Source organism: Mauremys mutica, chromosome 4, assembly GCF_020497125.1.
Source record: "Mauremys mutica isolate MM-2020 ecotype Southern chromosome 4, ASM2049712v1, whole genome shotgun sequence".
Classification (NCBI taxonomy): Eukaryota; Metazoa; Chordata; order Testudines; family Geoemydidae; genus Mauremys; species Mauremys mutica.
In genome coordinates this window covers 130,229,097-130,247,407 of record NC_059075.1, presented here as the reverse complement: position 1 = coordinate 130,247,407, position 18,311 = coordinate 130,229,097, and the positions used below count along the sequence as shown (strand labels likewise).

Below are 18,311 nucleotides of genomic sequence, written 5' to 3'. Positions count from 1 at the left end.
CTTGGGTGGGTGACTTAGAGGGGCAGGGCCCCAAACCTGCAGTTCAACTAGTAGGCCCTGTGCTTTGGAGTATGGTGGGGATTGTTAGCCACTGAGTACATCATCTTTTTGGTGAATGCAGGAGAGGGCTAGGTACAAGAGAGACGTTGCCTTTGAGTCCATGGTATCCCCTCAACCTCTCATGACAGGAACTGTGGGGTTGACTGATCCTTCCTAATCTGGTAGGTTCAGAGCCAGGCCTCTTCAAGGTTTAAAGCTACTTCAGGATACCTGGATAGTGTTTTCAGCTATTTTACTTAGACCTCCCTCAAAGCAGCTCATCTTGTTGAGTGATGATGGACAAACCTCTCCAGCAGAGGGCCAGGGGTTAGTCTGCAGGGAAGGCTTCCTGTTAAACTTGCCAGAGATACACGTTCAGCCAGAAGTGGCCTTTCACCCTAGCCCCATGGAGCTACTGAGACAGGGCCTCCCTAAAATGTCTTTAGGATCAATCAGGTTTGCTGTCAACCCCTATGTGGTCTAAGATGGCTGCTAGTTATTGCTGGTATCCAGTGTTGACCAAGAGACACCCAGAGATCTCTGTGAGTCTGTGCTGGCCCACTATCCTTGGCTGCTGGCTCCATGCAAACTCCTCTGAGAAGCCTCTGATTGTCTCCATTTACTGGCTGTCCCACTGGTGTGTTTAGAATCCCCTGTGTAAGTCCCCCGAGGAGGTCTCTGCTGCTCAGCAGAGGGGAGTTGGGAGAGCTGGGTGTGGAATGTGGGGAGGAGCATTAAATGTTCGTCTCCATCTGCCATAACGGACTTTCTTGTTTACTTCCAACAGGCCCCTTTTCCTCTCAGCAATAGCTATCTCTGTACCTCTGAAAACCACAGCATCCCCCAGCCGATGAAAAGCTAGATGGGGCTTTGGGTCTGCCCATCCTCAGGCTAAACACCGCTTCACCCCAAAAATAAAATGTTGAGAGACTATTGCTGTCAGGGCCTTCTACTCTTCCCGTGGTGCAAACTAATCTGAATCTGATGAGCATCAGGGTACATATGAAAATGGGAGGGAATTGTGATTGTGAGGGTATCGCGTTGTTTGAAGGGGAGGTTATATAAGTTTTATCAGGGGTGCCTAGTGCATATAAGTTAGGCACCCTTTTTATGCATTTAACTAAATGAGTAAATAAAAGCTGGGTGGGTAAAATAATTTAAACAAAACTCTGTAAACTACCATTTCATTTTGAAATTTACAAAATGGAGCTGCAAAAGTTGCACTGTCTTTCATGTCAGCTTTAATTCCCTTTTTGGAGTGAAAACAAACCCATTTCTACTTAAAATGTTGGTTTTTGACTGAGAAACATAAAATTCTGACTGAAACTTCCATTGGAAACATGCAAGAGTTTTATATATTCTGGGTGTGAAAATGTCCTTTATGCAAAAAATTAAATTTCTGTACTGTGAAATGTCCTGGAATGAAATCATAAAAATCGTGGTGCAAAATTGAATGCTCTCATTTTCATCCCTTTCATACATTTCTCACTACAATGGCATGATATTTCATTTGGTGGCTGCAGCGTCATGTGAGATTTTTATTCACTGTTTTCCTATTGCTTTTGTCTTTTCTTTCCTGTGAATGGCTTCTTCTCCAATCAACAAACAATGCATCTACAATGCAGCTGCCAGAGGAAAGAGCAGACAAACTGAAGGAGACGGAACAGATAAAAATGGATGGCAGACAGATAAGTCCATGTTGCCAGATGAAGAAGGTGCCAAGGAACTTCTACAGGGAGAAGGCCTTGGGAATCAAAATCACCTTAAAAGCACCAGAACGGGCAAAGATGGACAGTATGGAAGTAACCAAGACGGTAGTGGAGAACTTTATGGCTCCTCAGTGGATGTTGATTGGCGACATGGCTCTTTGGGACAAGATGGGCTAACTGGAAGGGTGGGGAAGGATGGAAGGATGGGGAAAAGCCAGTTTTCTGAAGCAGGGACAGATGGAGTTTCAGTGGCAAATGGGAATAAATTTGGTTTGGCTAGTAATGAAGGTGGACGTGTGGGAAAGATTCATGGCCAGGACTTGAAGTTAGGTGGAGCTGGTATGGGTGGTGCAATAGAAGAATGGGACCTGCGTTCTTTTTATGGTGAGGATTCTATGCTGGGTGGAGCTGGTTCTGGTGGTCGATTAGGGGGAGCAGGAGGGTTGGGTTCTTTAGGTGGTAGAGATTCCATGCTTGGTGGTGCTGGTGCTAGGTTAGGAAGCTCAGGAGAGTTGGGATCTCTCCATAGCATGGAAGGTGGTGCTGACACTGGTGGTGCTGGATTAGGAGGAGCAGGGGGTATAGGATTCCTCTATGGCAAGGATGGTACGCTAGGGGGAGCTGGTGGTTCTGGCACTGGCCTTGGTGGTACAGGGGATGCAGGCTCCCTCTATGGCAAGGATGTTATGCTATGTGGAGCCAGTGTTGGTATTGGACTAGATGGTGCTGGAAACATGGGTGCTCTTGGTGACAGAGATGCTATACTAGGGGGAGCTGGTGGTTCTGGTGCTGGACTAGGTAGTGCAAGGGGCATGGGTTCTCTCTATGGTAAGGATGGCATGCCAGGGGGAGCTGGTGGTTCTGGTGCTGGACTAGGTAGTGCAAGGGGCATGGGTTCTCTCTATGGTAAGGATGGCATGCTAGGGGGAGCTGGTGATTCTGGTGCTGGACTAGGTGGTTCAGGGGGCATGGGTTCTCTCTATGGTAAGGATGGTATGCTAGGGGGAGCTAGTGCTGGTCTCGCTGGTCTAGGTGGTGCAGAAGGTGCAGGCTTTCTTGATGGCAAGGATGTTATGCTATGTGGAGCTGGTGTTGGTATTGGACTAGATGGTGCTGGAGGCATGGGTACACCTGGTGGCAGATCTGCTATCCTAGGTGCATTTGATGTTGGTGGTGCTGGCTCAGGTGGTGCAGGGAGCATGGGCTCCCTCTGTGGTAAGGATGGTATGAAAGGTGGAACCAGTGCTGGATCAACAGGTGCAGGAGGCATAAGGTCTTTGTATGATAAGGATGATATGCTTGCTGGGGCTGGTGCTCGTGATGCTGATCTAGGTGATGCATGTGGTGTGAAGTCTCTCTATGGTAAGGACAGTATGAGAGGTGCAGTTGGGGCTGTGGCTGGTGGAGATGAGGCTGAGATTGGTGGTTCTAGTGCTGGTTTTGGTGGTGCAGGAGGATTTAGGTCTCCCTATGGTAAGGATTGTATGCTAGGTGGAGATGGGGCTGGTACTGGTGTTGGTGGTGATGATTTAGGTAGTCCAGGGGCAATGGGGTCTCTCTATGGTATTGATGGTACGGTAGGTGGAGCAGGTGCTGCTGGGGCTGATAGTGGTTTTGGTAGTGCAGGGGGCATGGTGTCTCTCTATGGTGAGAATGGAATGATAGGTGGAGCTGGCTCCAGGGCTGTTGGTTCTGGTGCTGGTGTAAGTAGCCCAGGGAGGATGGGAACTCTTTCTGGAAAGGATGCTATACCTGGTGGAGCTGATGCTGGATTAGGAGGAGCAGGGGGTCTGACAGGTTCTCTCTATGGCAAGAATGGTATGCACAGTGCTGGTCTAGGTGATTCAAGGGGTGAGGGCTATCTCTGTGGTAAGGATGGTATGCTAGATGGAGCTGGTACTGGTTTAGCTAATGCAGGCAGGATGGGCTCTCTCTATGGTAAGGATCCTATTTTAGGCGGACATGGTGTTGGTCATGCTGGTGCTGGATTAGCAGGGACAGGAAGCATGGGTTCTCTCTCTGGCAAGGATGCTATGCTAGGTAGAGCTGGTGCTGGATGCGGACTAGATGCTGCTGGGGTCAGACATGCTATGCTACAGGGAGCTGGCACTGGTAGTGCCGGGATTGGTGCTGGCTTAGGTGGTGCATGTTCTTGCTATGGCAAAGATGGTATGTTAGGTGGAGCTGGTGCTGGTGTTGCAGGTGGAATGAGTGTTCTTGATGGCAAGGATTCTATGCTAAGTGTAGCAGCAGGTGCAGGAGGCATAGGGTCTCTCTATGGTAAGGATGGTAAGGTAAGTAGAGCAGGGCCTGGTGCTGGTCTAAGTGGTCTAAGTGGTGCAGAAGGCATGGAGTCTTTCTATGATAAGGATGGTATGTTTGGTGGCACCAGTCCTGGTGCTGGAGTAGGTGGGGCAGGTGTGTTGGATTCCATACATAGCAAAGGTTTAGTGCTAGGTGGGGCAGGGCCTGGTACTGGTGGTGCATTCATAGGAGCTTGGGGCACAGGTTCACTTGACAGCAGAGATTCTATCTTAGATGGAGCAGTTGCCAGTGGTGATAATGGTGGTTTAGGACATTTGGGTTCCCTTTATGGCAGGGATCCTGCCCTTGGTGGAGCAGCTGTTGGTGCAGAAGGCAAATTACAGGATGGCTCCATTGATGGGAGAATGCCAGGTGTTCATGGTGAAAGGTCACTGGGTTATGATCAGATGTCAGGCCATCATGGAGGAGTCCAGGCTGATGCCAGAAGAGGACAGATGCCAGGCCTTAATGCCAGGGGACTAAGTGCAGAAGAAACCTTGAAAAACAGAGACTGGAAAAGAAGAGGAGGTTTTCTCCAAGATGAAGCAAGAGGTATTCACTTTTCATTGAGGCTTTTATGGTGCTATTGCTCTGGTGTTTTAGAGAAGAAGGATAATCTTGTTGTTGAGTCGTAGGCCTGAGAACTTGGAGGCTTTCTGTTCTATCTGTAAAAAGCGACAAAGAGTCCTGTGGCACCTGATAGACTAACAGATGTATTGGAGCATAAGCATTTGTGGGTGAATACCCACTTTGTCAGATGAATTGGGTATTCACCCACAAAAGCTCATGCTCCAATACGTCTGTTAGTCTATCAGGTGCCACAGGACTCTGACGCTTTTTACAGATCCAGACTGACACGGCTACCCCTCTGATACTTGTTCTATCTGTGACTGTGCCACAAATTTCCTTTGTGATCTTAAGTAAATCACAGGCCCAGATTTTTTAAAGTGATCACTGATTTTGGGTTTCTCCTGTTTTGGGTGCCTAACTTAGATCTGATTTACAGAAGTGCTGATGCTCCCAACTTGTAGCTGAAGTCAATGGAGCTGCATGTGCTCAACACCTCTGGAAGGGAAGATTTGAAAATGTTTGTCAGCTCCCATATCTTTAAATGGAGATAGTAACTTCACTGCTTCCAGGAGGTTGGGAAGAGATTTATAATTGTCTGTTAAAGTGCCTTGAGATCCTTGTGATAGAACTGGTATATATTAATGATAGCTGTTAGAATTATTGTGACATCTCTCTGGAACCCCCTCTAAGCCCTTCTAACTCCTTCCTATGAAATAAACAGACTAAAAGCACACAAGGAATAGACATTATCCAGTTCACAAAAAAAATTAGTTTCCATATCTTTTCAAGTAAGGTGTCCATATTTCTTTACCATCTCCCAGTAGTTCAAAACAGACCCTTTTACTTTATTGTTTCTAATAATGTCCAGTGCAAATATCTCCATTTTTCCACAGCCCTGAGACCCATTCAGTGCCAAATTTTCTGTTATATGAAAATGCACATAAAATGCAATGCAGAAAACTCTAACTCATGTTAGTTGGCCTTATCTGACTAACACCACTGAAGTCAATGAGGCTGCTCATGAAAATAAAGATTACTTAACTGAGTATGGATCAGGCCTATAATGCCAGATATTTCTGGTTTTGTGATGAGTTTCTTATGGGAGTGAGGGATTGGGATACATGTGCCCACTTAAATACCAAACACTTGAAATCAGGCTTGTAGTGTGTCTACTTGTCCATTATATTGACTTGACTTGCATGCAGAATGTTGGCTGATCCTCAGTTGATGTATATCAGCATGACCCAATTAAGTCAGTGTCAGTTTACACCATCTGAGGATCCGGCCCAATAGTATTTCGGGATTATTACTGTAGAACTTTTTATATGAGTGGTGCCTGTTCTTCCCATCTGCACAGGCATTTTTGTGCTCAGATGTTACTCCCCCAGTATGTTGTCTTGTGTAACAAATGGTCAGTGCATTTCAAATGTGGGCTCTTTTCCTCTCTGTATGTTCAGAATCACATTTCCATTTCGACAAAGGTTTGTCTGATGACAGTGCCCAGAAAGGGAAACCCGCTGTGCTGTCTTGCAGCCTCAATAACGATCAGGTGGAGGGAATCTCATTTAAATTCAAGGTAAGGGTGCATAGCTCACTATTTTCCTGGGACACCAAGGACTTATTTCACTCGCTGGTTACAACTTTCATGCAATATTATGGCAAGGTGTTTCCTCATTCTGCCCCACTTTCTTGTGGCTGAGAATCAGGGTCCTGTGCAGTGCTGCCCCAGTTTCCACTGTAAGAAAAGGCAGCAGACTAGTCTCCCCGGTCACTGAGTCTGACCTGTGTGGGACTGCACCCGAGCCTGTTTGGCTCAAGCCTCCCATGGGGAATTGGGCAGGATTCCTCCCCAATCCCACTGCAGGGTCATTTGCATTCTTACATCTACACTAGGAGGGTATTGTGAGGTTTTTTTCCATCTCATTTTCCTTGACATGGGCAGGGAAGGGAAGAGCCTCCTCTCTTCTTCCCACTACTGATTAGTTAGAATGTATAGACGTACTAGGTGCATTCAGAAACACAAAGAAAACCAAGGTGCCTTCTCCAAGGAACTTCAGGTGTGGTGTGGACCATCCACAGCGCTCATTGAAATCAATGCTCAGCACCACTTAAGATCAGACAAATTAGATGCAATGTCTCAATACAATGCAGGAGAATGGTTTGGGTCACAAGGCCACTGAGGATGAGATTGCAGTAGTCCAGATGAGAAATGAACCAGGAATAGAACCAGGTTTTAGGAGTAGGGATGGAGAGGAATGGAGACAGCTTAGATATATTAGGGCCTGATTCAAAGCCCACTGAGGTCAATGGAAAGACGCATATTGACATTAATGGACTTCGGATCAGGCCCTTAGTAGGGCATATATTGGTCCATCAGTGCTTACATGAAGGGTTACTAGTTAAATAATCAAAGAATATCATAGTAATTAAGCTATAGTGACCAAGACATAGGCTCTTACCTGGGGATTAATGATGAGCTATGGTGGACACAGCTGAGGAAATGCCCTGTTTTGAGCTGCTTGTTGCTACAGAGGATCTGTGCTACACCTCAGCTTTTAGACAATCTTTTGGGGTAACCCAGTCAGTGTGGCAGTGTGGCAGACCTTCAAGGAGTCCCACTTGTCCTTCAGGGTAGGCCCTGCTGTCTCACCGCCTCCTAGATTGGAGCCTCTGAGTTTCAGCACTCCTGTGAGCTCTCCTCAGCGAGTCCCACTGAAGTGCACTCCTGGTTAGAGACTTGTACACGCTTCAGGAACTAATGCACCCCAGCAAGTATTTGGGGTGACACTCAAGCAGAGTTTTCAAAACAGAGCAGGATATATTAGTCAACTGGAACACAGCACTGGAAGTCCTTAGGTTAGCACAGAGAAACGAAGGTTAAAGCATAGACCATTCTAGTCAAGCCAGAGTAATTCACTAGCCAAGCTATAGTTAACTCCCTTTTCAGGCTCTGTTGACTTCCTTAGTCAGTCCCTTTCAGTCAGAGCTTTCAGCCTCTTCCAGAAACCAACTCTTTATTCCGTTTTGGTCACCTCCCAGTCCTTTGTTTTCCAGGTAGGTCCATGCTGAGTTCAAACCCAGGGGTGAGAGGTGGGGGAAAACTATTTCTTCTGGGTTGTTGATTGCTAGGTGTCAGTGATATGGTCTTTAGGGTTTTCTATGTTCTTCCCAGATTTTTGATAAAGGTTGACCTTGACCAGTCCTTCTGATGACCCATTCAGTCCACTCAGACAGCTAAGTGGCATACCCCCCTACCCCCCACATATCTCTTTGCCTGCACCAATAGCAAACTTAATCATTTTCCTCACACTGGGTAGAAAAGCTATGTAGGGGGGAAACTGAGGCACACACAGGCATCATAAAAATACTACAGAAAATTCCCACTTTGTCACACCTGGATTTTGTATTCAGTTTCATCTGACACATCAAACATTCTTATTTCCCAAGTCTAATTCCCAAGTTAAAAAAAATCAAATGTTTCCCTGTATCTTTTGTTAATATTTTGAACTGCACTTGATCATCCAAATACTTTGAAATTTTGCACTTTCATTGTATTTGGCTGCTACATTTGGTGTGCTACCCGGCTTCCAGGAGAAAAGATTGCAAGCAAGCTAAGAAGACCACAATATTTGCTTTGGCCAGGCAGAAAAATTAGCAGGTTTGTGATATCATAGAATCATAGAATATCAGGGTTGGAAGGGACCTCAGGAGGTCATCTAGTCCAACCCCCTGCTCAAAGCAGGACCAATCCCCAACTAAATCATCCCAGCCAGGGCTTTGTCAAGCCTGACCTTAAAAACCTCTAAGGAAGGGGATTCCACCACCTCCCTAGGTAACCCATTCCAGTGCTTCACCACCCTCCTAATGAAAATGTTTTTCCTAATATCCAACCTAAACCTCCCCCACTGCAATTTGAGTCCATTACTCCTTGTTCTGTCATCTGGTACCACTGAGAAGAGTCTAGATCCATCCGCTTTGGAACCCCCTTTCAGGTAGTTGAAAGCTGCTATCAAATCCCCCCTCATTCTTCACTTCTGCAGACTAAACAATCTCAGTTCCCTCAGCCTCTCTTCATAAGTCATGTGCTCCAGCCCCCAATCATTTTTGTTGCCCTCCGCTGGACTCTTTCCAATTTTTCCACATCCTTCCTGTAGTGTGGGGCCCAAAACTGGACACAGTACTCCAGATGAGGCCTCACCAATGCTGAATAGAGGGGAATGATCACATCCCTCGATCTGCTGGCAATGCCCCTACTTATACAGCCCAAAATGCCATTAGCCTTCTTGGCAACAAGGGCACACTGTTGACTCATATTCAGCTTTTCGTCCACTGTAACCCCTAGGTCCTTTTCTGCAGAACTGCTGCTTAGCCGCTTGGTCCCCAGTCTGTAGTGGTGCATGGGATTCTTCCGTCCTAAGTGCAGGACTCTGCACTTGTCCTTGTTGAACCTCATCAGGTTTCTTTTGGACCAATCCTCTAATTTGTCTAGGTCCCTCTGTATCCTATCCCTACCCTCCAGTGTATCTACCACACCTCCCAGTTTAGTGTCATCTGCAAACTTTCTGAGAGTGCAGTCCACGCCATCCTCCAGATCATTAATGAAGATATTGAACAAAACCGGCCCCAGGACCAACCCTTGGGGCACTCCGCTTGATACCAGCTGCCAACTAGACATTGAGCCATTGATCATTACTTGTTGAGCCAGCTTTCTATCCACTTTATAGTCCATTCATCCAGCCCATACTTCTTTAACTTGCCGGCAAGAATACTGTGGGAGACCGTATCGAAAGGTTTGCTAAAGTCAAGGAATAACACATCCACTGCTTTCCCCTCATCCACAGACCCAGTTATCTCCTTATAGAAGGCAATTAGGTTTGTCAGGCATGACTTGCCCTTGGTGAATCCATGCTGACTGTTCCTGATCACTTTCCTCTCCTCTAAGTGCTTCAGAATTGATTCCTTGAGGACCTGCTCCATGATTTTTCCAGGGACTGAGGTGAGGCTGACTGGCCTGTAGTTCCCCGGATCCTCCTTCTTCCCTTTTTTAAAGATGGGCACTACATTAGCCTTTTCCCAGTCATCTGGGACGTCCCCTGATCGCCATGAGTTTTTAGAGATAGTGGCCAATGGCTCTGCAATCACATCCACCAACTCCTTTAGCACCCTTGGATGCAATGCATCTGGCCCCATGGACTTGTGCTCGTCTAGCTTTTCTAAATAGTCCCAAATATCTGTGGGGGTGTTTTATAGAGATGATAAAAAGTTTTCCGTTCAATTTTTTTGGATGGAAAATGACAGTTCAACTGAAGGGAAATTTTCACCAAAAACGAACAAAACAAAACAAAACAAAAAATCAATTTTCATAAAAAATGTTTGAGTTTTCAGTTTTCTGAAGAAAATGTGTTCAACATTTTTAATGGAAAATGATTTTTTTATTAAAAATGTTGACCAAATTTTCTTTTCCTCCCCTCTGCAAAAAAAGACCCCAAATTTTTTTGATGAAAAGGGGTATGTGTGTGTGTGTGTGTGTGTGTGAAAATTTCTCTTCAGTTGAACAGTCATTTTCCAAACAGCTCTAGTGTGTTATCTTCTTGGTTTGCCAGTCTTTCTTTTTAATAGCCATATTAATAAACCAGAAAGTCCCATCTGACATTTGTCCTGCCAAACTATTTGATAGTTCCTGTAAAGAAAAAATGTCTCTCTGTCCTTTACACAGCAGCTAACAGGCCTGGATGAAGTCTCTTCTGAAAAATATGGCCTGGTCCACAAACTGATAGACACAGTAGAAGATAGTCATGCTGGAAAATACAAGTTTGAAGCTGAAGGTGTCAAAACTGAAGCATCTATTTTGGTTGAAGGCAAGTCTGTTCAAATTGCTTCATTGCCTAAATGTTAAAAAGGCAGTATGTATGCTCTTGTTCCTAATGCAACGTATTAGCCTGCATGTGCTTGACATGTAGTGCAGAGTTTCTCAAACTGGGGTCCATGGACCCCTGGGGGCCACAAGGGTACTCCGGGGGGCAGAGCCGTCCTTAAGATTTATGGTGCCCTATGTAGTAGTATTAAACTGGTGCCCCTATGCCCGAAGGCAGCCCGGGCTTGCAGCCTAGAGGGGCGGGGCAGGGGGAGCGAAGGAGCAAAGGATAGTGAGACGTGGTCCGCTTCATGGTGGTGGAGAGTTACAGTTCCCTGCAGCGACCCACGTATCCGCTCCCTCATGCAGAATGGACATGCGGAAGGTACCTAATTAAAAGCACTAAATTTGGGAATAAAAAATGTCAGTCTCAGGTTTTTTGATATGCCCTGAAGTTTGTCAGAGATTTATTTGCAAAAACTTTGTAGCAAGGGTGAGTCAGCTGTCCTGCTGAATACAACATTAAATATAATGGAATACATGATGCAGCTCTTCTCTGTTTTACATTTTCTTAATCAGTATTTCTAAGCTGATTTTATATTTTAAATGTACTCTTAAGCCTTCGTAAAGTAATCATTCCAGATTACTACATATTTAACTCACTGAAACAAAGACATTATTTTGAATTATCAGTCACAGAGGTTTAGTGTCATTGCTTTTAGAAAAAAGGGAACACTAATTTACTTTGTGTGATTGCCACAACAATAGACATGTTTATGAAATTTCAGCAACTTTATGAAATATGTTTCCAAAGATTTTAGGCATAACAAAGGATTTTATATCTTACTAAGGTACTGATTTTGCTGGAGGGTTCTCTTAAAACTAGTTCTTCAGATAGTCAGAAGCAGTGTTTTCCCCAGGAATTCAGACTTGCATCTGAAGAAGTGGGTATTCACCCACGAAAGCTCATGCTGCAAAACGTCTGTTAGTCTATAAGGTGCCACAGGATTCTTTGCTGCTTCTACAGAACCAGACTAACACGGCTACCCCTCTGATACTTCCCCAGGAATTGAAATTAGGGGGCGGGTGTTTGAATTTACAGGGGTGTGTGTGTCAGTGCCGATGAGGGGTGAGACCGTGAGGGTGAAAGTAGGCTGTATGGCAGCATAGTAAAAGCTGAAAAATGTTTCATGATCATTTTATTAGATTTAACTCATGTTTTAAAATCACACAAATTAAAGTTGGCTACTCAAGCATTCTATGAAGCACTTCGTCTACATCCTTCTTGGTTTCTTGTTATAAGTTTGCACAACTCTGTTAATGAACTTCTCGAATGCAATGCATTCATCTTCGGTAGCTTCTCATGTGTTCGGTACTTCTATTCCTTCAACTGATATGCTCATTAGTTCATTCACATGATCAGGTAGAAGGCGACTTCTTTTTCATCATTGAATAGAATATTGTGTTCTGAAAGAACGCTCAGCTGTAGCTGTTGTGACTGGGAGTAGCAAGAGATGAATTCCTACTTCTTTCATCCCAGGAAACATAGCACAAAGAGCCGGTCGAGTCACTAGTGATGATAAAAAAGAAGTTGAAGTCAAATCTTCATTCATTCATCGTATGATATTCCACTCTGTTTAAATTCTCTATTCTGTCCTGAGCACATGGCAGCCCCATTGCTGGTAGTGCCTCACTCCACTCAATTGTTGGTGTTTTATAGGACAGGTCACAGGCATCTGTAAAAGCTTCTTAGAGGTTGAGTAGAATCACTGTTGTAGATTTTTAAGAATCAAGTCTGTGTACTTTTTCAGTTGTCTTAACAAACACTTCTTGTCCTCTTCACTTAAGGATTCAATATAAATGCCTTCATTAGTCAACTTCTGGACTGAAATCTTTGCTTCTTCCAGTACTTTTTCAATGAATAGCTCTGATTGATCCAAATGTAGCTTCTATTGCTGGACAAAGATCTACTACTGTTGTAGCAGATGCCTGGATGGCATTGTTTACTGACCCAAGTGTTTTCAACAGTAGATTTACGAGAGAGAGAATAGCAATAGTCTTCTCTGAACGTAGTAGCAAAAGTAGTTCACCAGCCTCACTACTTAGATCCATCCCATCTTGGTAGGTACTTTCCAAAGCCAGTAATAACGGCTGGAGTAATTTTAAGACAACAGCCAAGGATCGCTCATGAGAAAGCCAGTGAGTTTTCCCAGGTTGGACTAATTTGAACTTCAGACCCAGTGTATCTTCTATATTTTCCAAGATATTCAGTCTTTTTGGGCTCTTGCTGAAAAAAGAATATAATGAAGACATTAAATTTATAGCTTCTTTAATGTCTTTTGAAGATTCTGCAGCTCATACTAGTGCTAGTTGGATTCTGCAGCTAGTACTACTGCAGTGTGTATAGGAGAGATTAGGGTTACACTTTTCTCTGATCAAAGCTTGTACTCCACCATGTCTTCCAGAGAAGTTTGAAGATCCATCAAATGCACAAGCAACCATCTGTTTGGGGTCCAATTGACAAGCATTTAACTCTTCTAAGATGTGGGTTGTCACAGATGCAGCCGATGTGTTTTCTATAACTTGAGCATCTAGAAATTCATCTACTGGCCTACCACTGACATCAAGATAACATACACAATGACTTAATACTTGATGCCCATTTGCATTGGTGCATTCATCAGCCATGTATGCAAATTTTTTGAATGTGGTGAGAGAGTTCTTCACTTTTTCAACTGTTGTCTTTCACTGTTGCACCACATGCTTCTAGCCCATCAGTTGAGTTTCTTGCAAAAAGATAGTGAGCATTTGCTGGTCTTGTTTGGAACCAGAGTTCAACTTCAGGATGAACAAGTGACAATGCACTTACTACACATTACAAACTGGAGACCAATGTTATCTCTTGCTTAAATAGAAAGTATGATGCCACAGCCATGTTTGTTCGCATGAACTGTGTCTCTCCAGCATTCTTAACAGCAACTAAAATGATTAGGGGTATGAAACTAGAGAATAGATTAAAATAGCTGGGAATTTTCAGTTTAGAAAAGAGATGACTAAGGGGGGATTATGATAGGGCGTCTATAAAATCTTGACTGTTGTGAAGAAAGTGAATAAGGAAATGTTATTTAATCCTTCACATAACACAAGAACTAGCAGTCACCCAATGAAATTAATAGGCAGCAGGTTTTAAAAAAAACAAAAGGAAGTATTTCTTCACACAACATAAAGTCAACCCGTGGAACTCTTTGCCGGGGATGCTGTGAAGACCAAAACTATAACAGGATTAAAAAAAGAACTAGATAAATTCCTGGAGAATAGGTCCATCAGTGGCTATTAGCCAGGATGGGGAGGGATGCAGTATCATGCTCTGAGTGTCCCTAGCCTGTTGCCAGAAACTGGTAAGGGGCAACAGGGGATGGATCACTTGATGATTCCCTGTTCTGTTCATTCCCTCTGAAGCACCTGGCCTTGACCACTGTCGGAAGACAGGATACTGGGCTAGATGGACCACTGCTCTGACCCAGTATAACCATTCTTATGAAAAATTAATTATAATAAAAATGTTTAGTACAGAAACTCCCCAACATAATGACCTCTTAAGATAGCAATGATGTGAGATAACAACTGTGACAGACCCAGACCAGTGGGGTACAGGAGTCTGGTAGAGAGCAAATATACTGGTCACTGGATGAATAGTTTTCTGTTCCCTGAGTGACCAGAGCAGGGGCTGCCCTAGAGCAATCAGGAACCTGCTAGAACCAATTAAGACAGGCAAGCTAACTGAGACACCTGGAGCCAATTAAGAACTTACTAGAATCAATTATGGCAGGCAGGCTAATCAGGACACCTGGTTTAAAAAGGACCTCCCATCAGTTAGTGGAGGGTGCTCAAGGAGCAGGGAGTGAGAAGCTGCTGGAGGGCTGAGGAATACAAGCATGATCAGGCTTCAGGAGGAAGATCCTGCAGTGAGGATAAAGAAGGTGTTGGGAGGAGGCCATGGGGAAGTAGCCCAGGGAGTCGTAGCTGTCACGCAGCTGATACAGGGAACACTGTAGACAGCTGCTATCCATAGGGCCCTGGGCTGGAACCCAGTGTAGAGGGTGGGCCCAGGTTCCCCCCATCCTCTGATCAGACATAGGAGGAGTTGACCTGGTCTGTGAGAAACACCGGAAGGGAAGGTCTGATTTGGAAAGAGAATCTGGCCTGTCCCTGACCCACTAGGTGGGACACAGAGACTGCTGGGATTGTTCTCTATTTCCCTCATGCTGGCCAGCGAAGAGGTTAGCTGAGTGAACGGCAGGTTTGAGCCTCTAGCAGAAGCAGCCAAACTGAGGGCTGCCGTGAACCTCTGAGGTGAGCAAATCCACCAAAAAACACAAGACTCACCAAGGCAGAGGAGGAACTTTGTCACACAACCTTGGGAAATAACACATTTTAAAAATCTTGGCCTACTAGGAACACATTTATGTAAGTTTCCATTCCCAGTCATAAACCTAGCATTCTGGAGAAAAGTTATTAAAATATCGTCCAAGAAACAAATGTTTATTTAACGTGCCCTTCACTTTTTCCTCCACTGCACCCCACTTGCCGGTGTTGTCCTCGGTCAGTGGAGACTCAGAGTTCAAAGGTGGTTTCATGTGAGTTCACCTTCCAGGTGGGGGGTAAGAAGGCACCTTGCTTGTTCCTCCAGCTGATCACTGTTCGCTCTGGCCACTGTTGTTCATTGTGCCACCGTTCACTCCATTGCTCTGTTGCCAATGGCCCTGCGCCGTCACCTTCTGCTGCCACCTGCCGCTGTGACCTCTGCGAGTTGGTCTCTTGAGGTTCCACAAGCTCTCAGTGATTTCAGATGACTGGACTGTCTCTTACACAAAAACACTGTACCCACAGGAACATTGTCCCCACAGGAGGACTAAGCACTTAGACCTGATTATCAGTGATTTCAGCTGTAGTGGTCACTTAACAAAACAAAAGACTATCTATGGAGCCTAATCAGCTCTGTCTTTAAACAAGTGGAGAGGGGCAGGACTCAGACAGACCATCAAGCAAAACACCTGTCCCCACCCTCTCTCTTGATGCCCTCAATCAGTACTGGTTAAGTACAGTTCTACTGCCCTTTACTCATACAATAAGAACAACAACATCCCCCCCCGCATTCAAATGATTTGTAACCCAACCCCAGCCAAAATCTATCACTTGGGCAACACAGCTCTGTTTGCTGGATATCTAGGTAGATTAGGTGTGAATGTAAATACAATCTGGTCCTGAAGCCTTTTCCCCCAGCTCATCACTAGCTGTCAGGGAGAGCTCATTTAAACCTTGCTTACAAATCATCATTTGAAATTATTACATTGGCCAACATCACCGAAATGAATGCACTGACATTGTCATAAAAAACAACAGCTGTATAAGGAATCTAGTCTATGTTCATACTTTTCAAATCTATTATACTTTTTCAGATACACATATTGTATCATACACTGTATATGCTTTTAAAGTGTGTATTAATATTTCAATTCAGATTTCCAAACAATCACTAAATTGGCATGTAACTAGTTCACAAAACTGGTGGGGGGTGTTGAGGAAATTCATGGGGGCGGGTAGGGAAATCCCTGGTCAGAAGTAAAGAAAGGGGAAACTCTTTGTCCAGCTATCTGGAAGGAAAGAGGTGCTGTCTCTTTAAGGGCTCTCTCATTTTAAATCAAAATGGGGGCCCTCAAGTTGCTGAAGTTTGAGAACCGCTGATGTAATGCATTATCTTACAATGCAGTATTTTGGTTAGAAGGCTGGCCTTGTGGTTAAAGAAATGAAGGGGATTGTAAGAGATGTGGGTTTGATTCTTAGCTGTAACACTGATTTTTGTGAAGGAGATGATGCATTTCCTAGCTAATTGCAAATCTATAGTGAAGCCTTAATCTTGCATGAACAACGTTTTTATTGCATTTAATATCTCAGGTTTTAGTTTGTAAAGAAATGAGGAGGTGGGTGGAAAAAAAGGCGGAAACTATAAAGAAAAACAGGGAAATGGGGGAAAAAATAAAAGATGACAGGCACTCGCTAGCGGTAGATTTAGCCATTGCAAAGTGAATAATTTTATACCCAAAAGACCTCATAAGAATTGAAGAAGATGTCACTCTCAAACAAGCAAATACATCTCTATAATATACGCATCTCTAAGTGTGCTGTATCATTATCTCAAAGGTTTGACTAGCTGATTTAATTAAAAACTGCCTTAGTTCACATGTATGCTTACTGAATTCCAAATGAATTTATGCATGTCGGATGAAATTCACCCCAGTGCAGGGGCAAGAACAAAGTCTAGGCCTCACTTATGTTATGTTTCGAGGGCGTAAGTGGGGCCTGGTGCCTGTTCTGTACAGGGTGAATTACCCTGCAGTGCATGTATGCATACACAGCATACGGTAAATATGCAGCTACAATCGAAGATCCAGACCCTGTGAGATCCTGAGCCCCACCTACCACATGTTAAGATCCAGTGATTTTTGTTAGGATTGGGCCCAATAGTACCAGGTTAAATAATGTTGAAACTATTCAGGAGCAGTTAATTCAGAGCAGCCCCAGGGCCACCCAGAGGATTCAGGGGGCCTGGGGCAAAGCAATTTCGGGGGCCCCTTCCATAAAAAAAAGTTGCAATACTATAGAATATTGTTGTGGGGGCCCCTGCAGGGCCCGGGGCCTGAGGCAAATTGCCCCCACTGCCCCCCCCCCAGCAGCCCTGAGCAGCCCTGCTTTCAAAGTAAGCTTTTTCTCTTTCAAGTCTATTTATGAATGGCTTAGTTTTTATGTTTAGATCCTCCAAATGTTGACAAGGCTCTTCTGGAAAAGCTGATGAAGGAGCCTGTGATAGTCAAGGCAGGGCAGAATGCCATGGTCAAAATCCCATTTGAGGGCCGGAAGCCAGTCAGAGCAACATGGTTAAGGGACGGGGATGAGCTCCTGAATGATGCCAGGATCCATATCGACAAGGCGGACAACTTCACCCGGCTTTCGATCTCCAGCACCAACAGGAGAGACTGTGGGGATTACAAAGTGAAGCTGAAGAATGAGAATGGAACCCTAGAGGCCAGCCTAAAGCTGGAGGTGATAGGTGAGAACCTCATGATATCAGTCCATCACTTTGGGCACAGTGGGAACTCCTTGTAAGTTGTTTTTGGTATCTCTCTTCCTGATTCTCCAGAGATACCTAGTTTAGAGCCATGGCGCACACACAAGCAGCTCTTCATTGGTGCTTTTACAGAACACTGCTCGTAAGAATATCTGAGAGCTGGCTGGGCTCACTCTTTCCCATCTCATCCACAATAAACTAAAAGGAGACAAGGTGCTGAGCAACTCTCAGAAGTGCTGAATGCCTGCAGCTCCCATGGACTTTAATGAGACATGAGCCACTTGGCACCTTCAGGAGCTGCTCAGTGACTTCCAGGCTCAAACGGCAAAAGGATCCACATGGTTGTAAATCTACTAGTCCTATCCTTGCTCCTTTATTGGCTCACCCCGGCCTGTCTCCTGATTTACCTATGTGGGGTCTGAAACCTGAAAACCATGCACAGCAGATCTGCACTGGTTTAGCTTCAACTGGAGTTCTCTGCAGCTGTGAAAAAGGGGCAGGATTTGTTCCCAACTGAGCAACAGTTTGATGAGACCAGAAGTGTGGTCTGCTGGGGAAGGACAATGCTACATCACTTGACTTAGCTTTGTCATTCCTAGTGATTAACAGAAGATTAAAGTCTTCCAGGTGGAATAGCCAAATAAAGATAATCTCCCTCATTTTCCAAATTAAACAGTTTACTTGCGCATCCATCTTTTTGCACTGAAAC

The 18,311-nt window shown here is 44.7% G+C and overlaps 2 protein-coding genes across 3 annotated transcripts in view; both read left to right on the top strand.

Annotated features, from left to right (window-relative positions):
* Nucleotides 1-18,311, top strand: part of LOC123369342 (maestro heat-like repeat-containing protein family member 7) — a 1,253,347-nt gene that overhangs the window by 410,335 nt on the left and 824,701 nt on the right. The window lies entirely within an intron of this gene.
* Nucleotides 1-18,311, top strand: part of IGFN1 (immunoglobulin like and fibronectin type III domain containing 1) — a 58,772-nt gene that overhangs the window by 15,702 nt on the left and 24,759 nt on the right. Inside the window, exons 11-14 of the mRNA XM_045014425.1 lie at nt 1,665-3,617; nt 6,080-6,198; nt 10,339-10,480; nt 17,288-17,584. Of these exons, the coding sequence (XP_044870360.1) occupies nt 1,665-3,617; nt 6,080-6,198; nt 10,339-10,480; nt 17,288-17,584 (2,511 nt within the window). The remainder of the gene's footprint in view (nt 1-1,664; nt 3,618-6,079; nt 6,199-10,338; nt 10,481-17,287; nt 17,585-18,311) is intronic.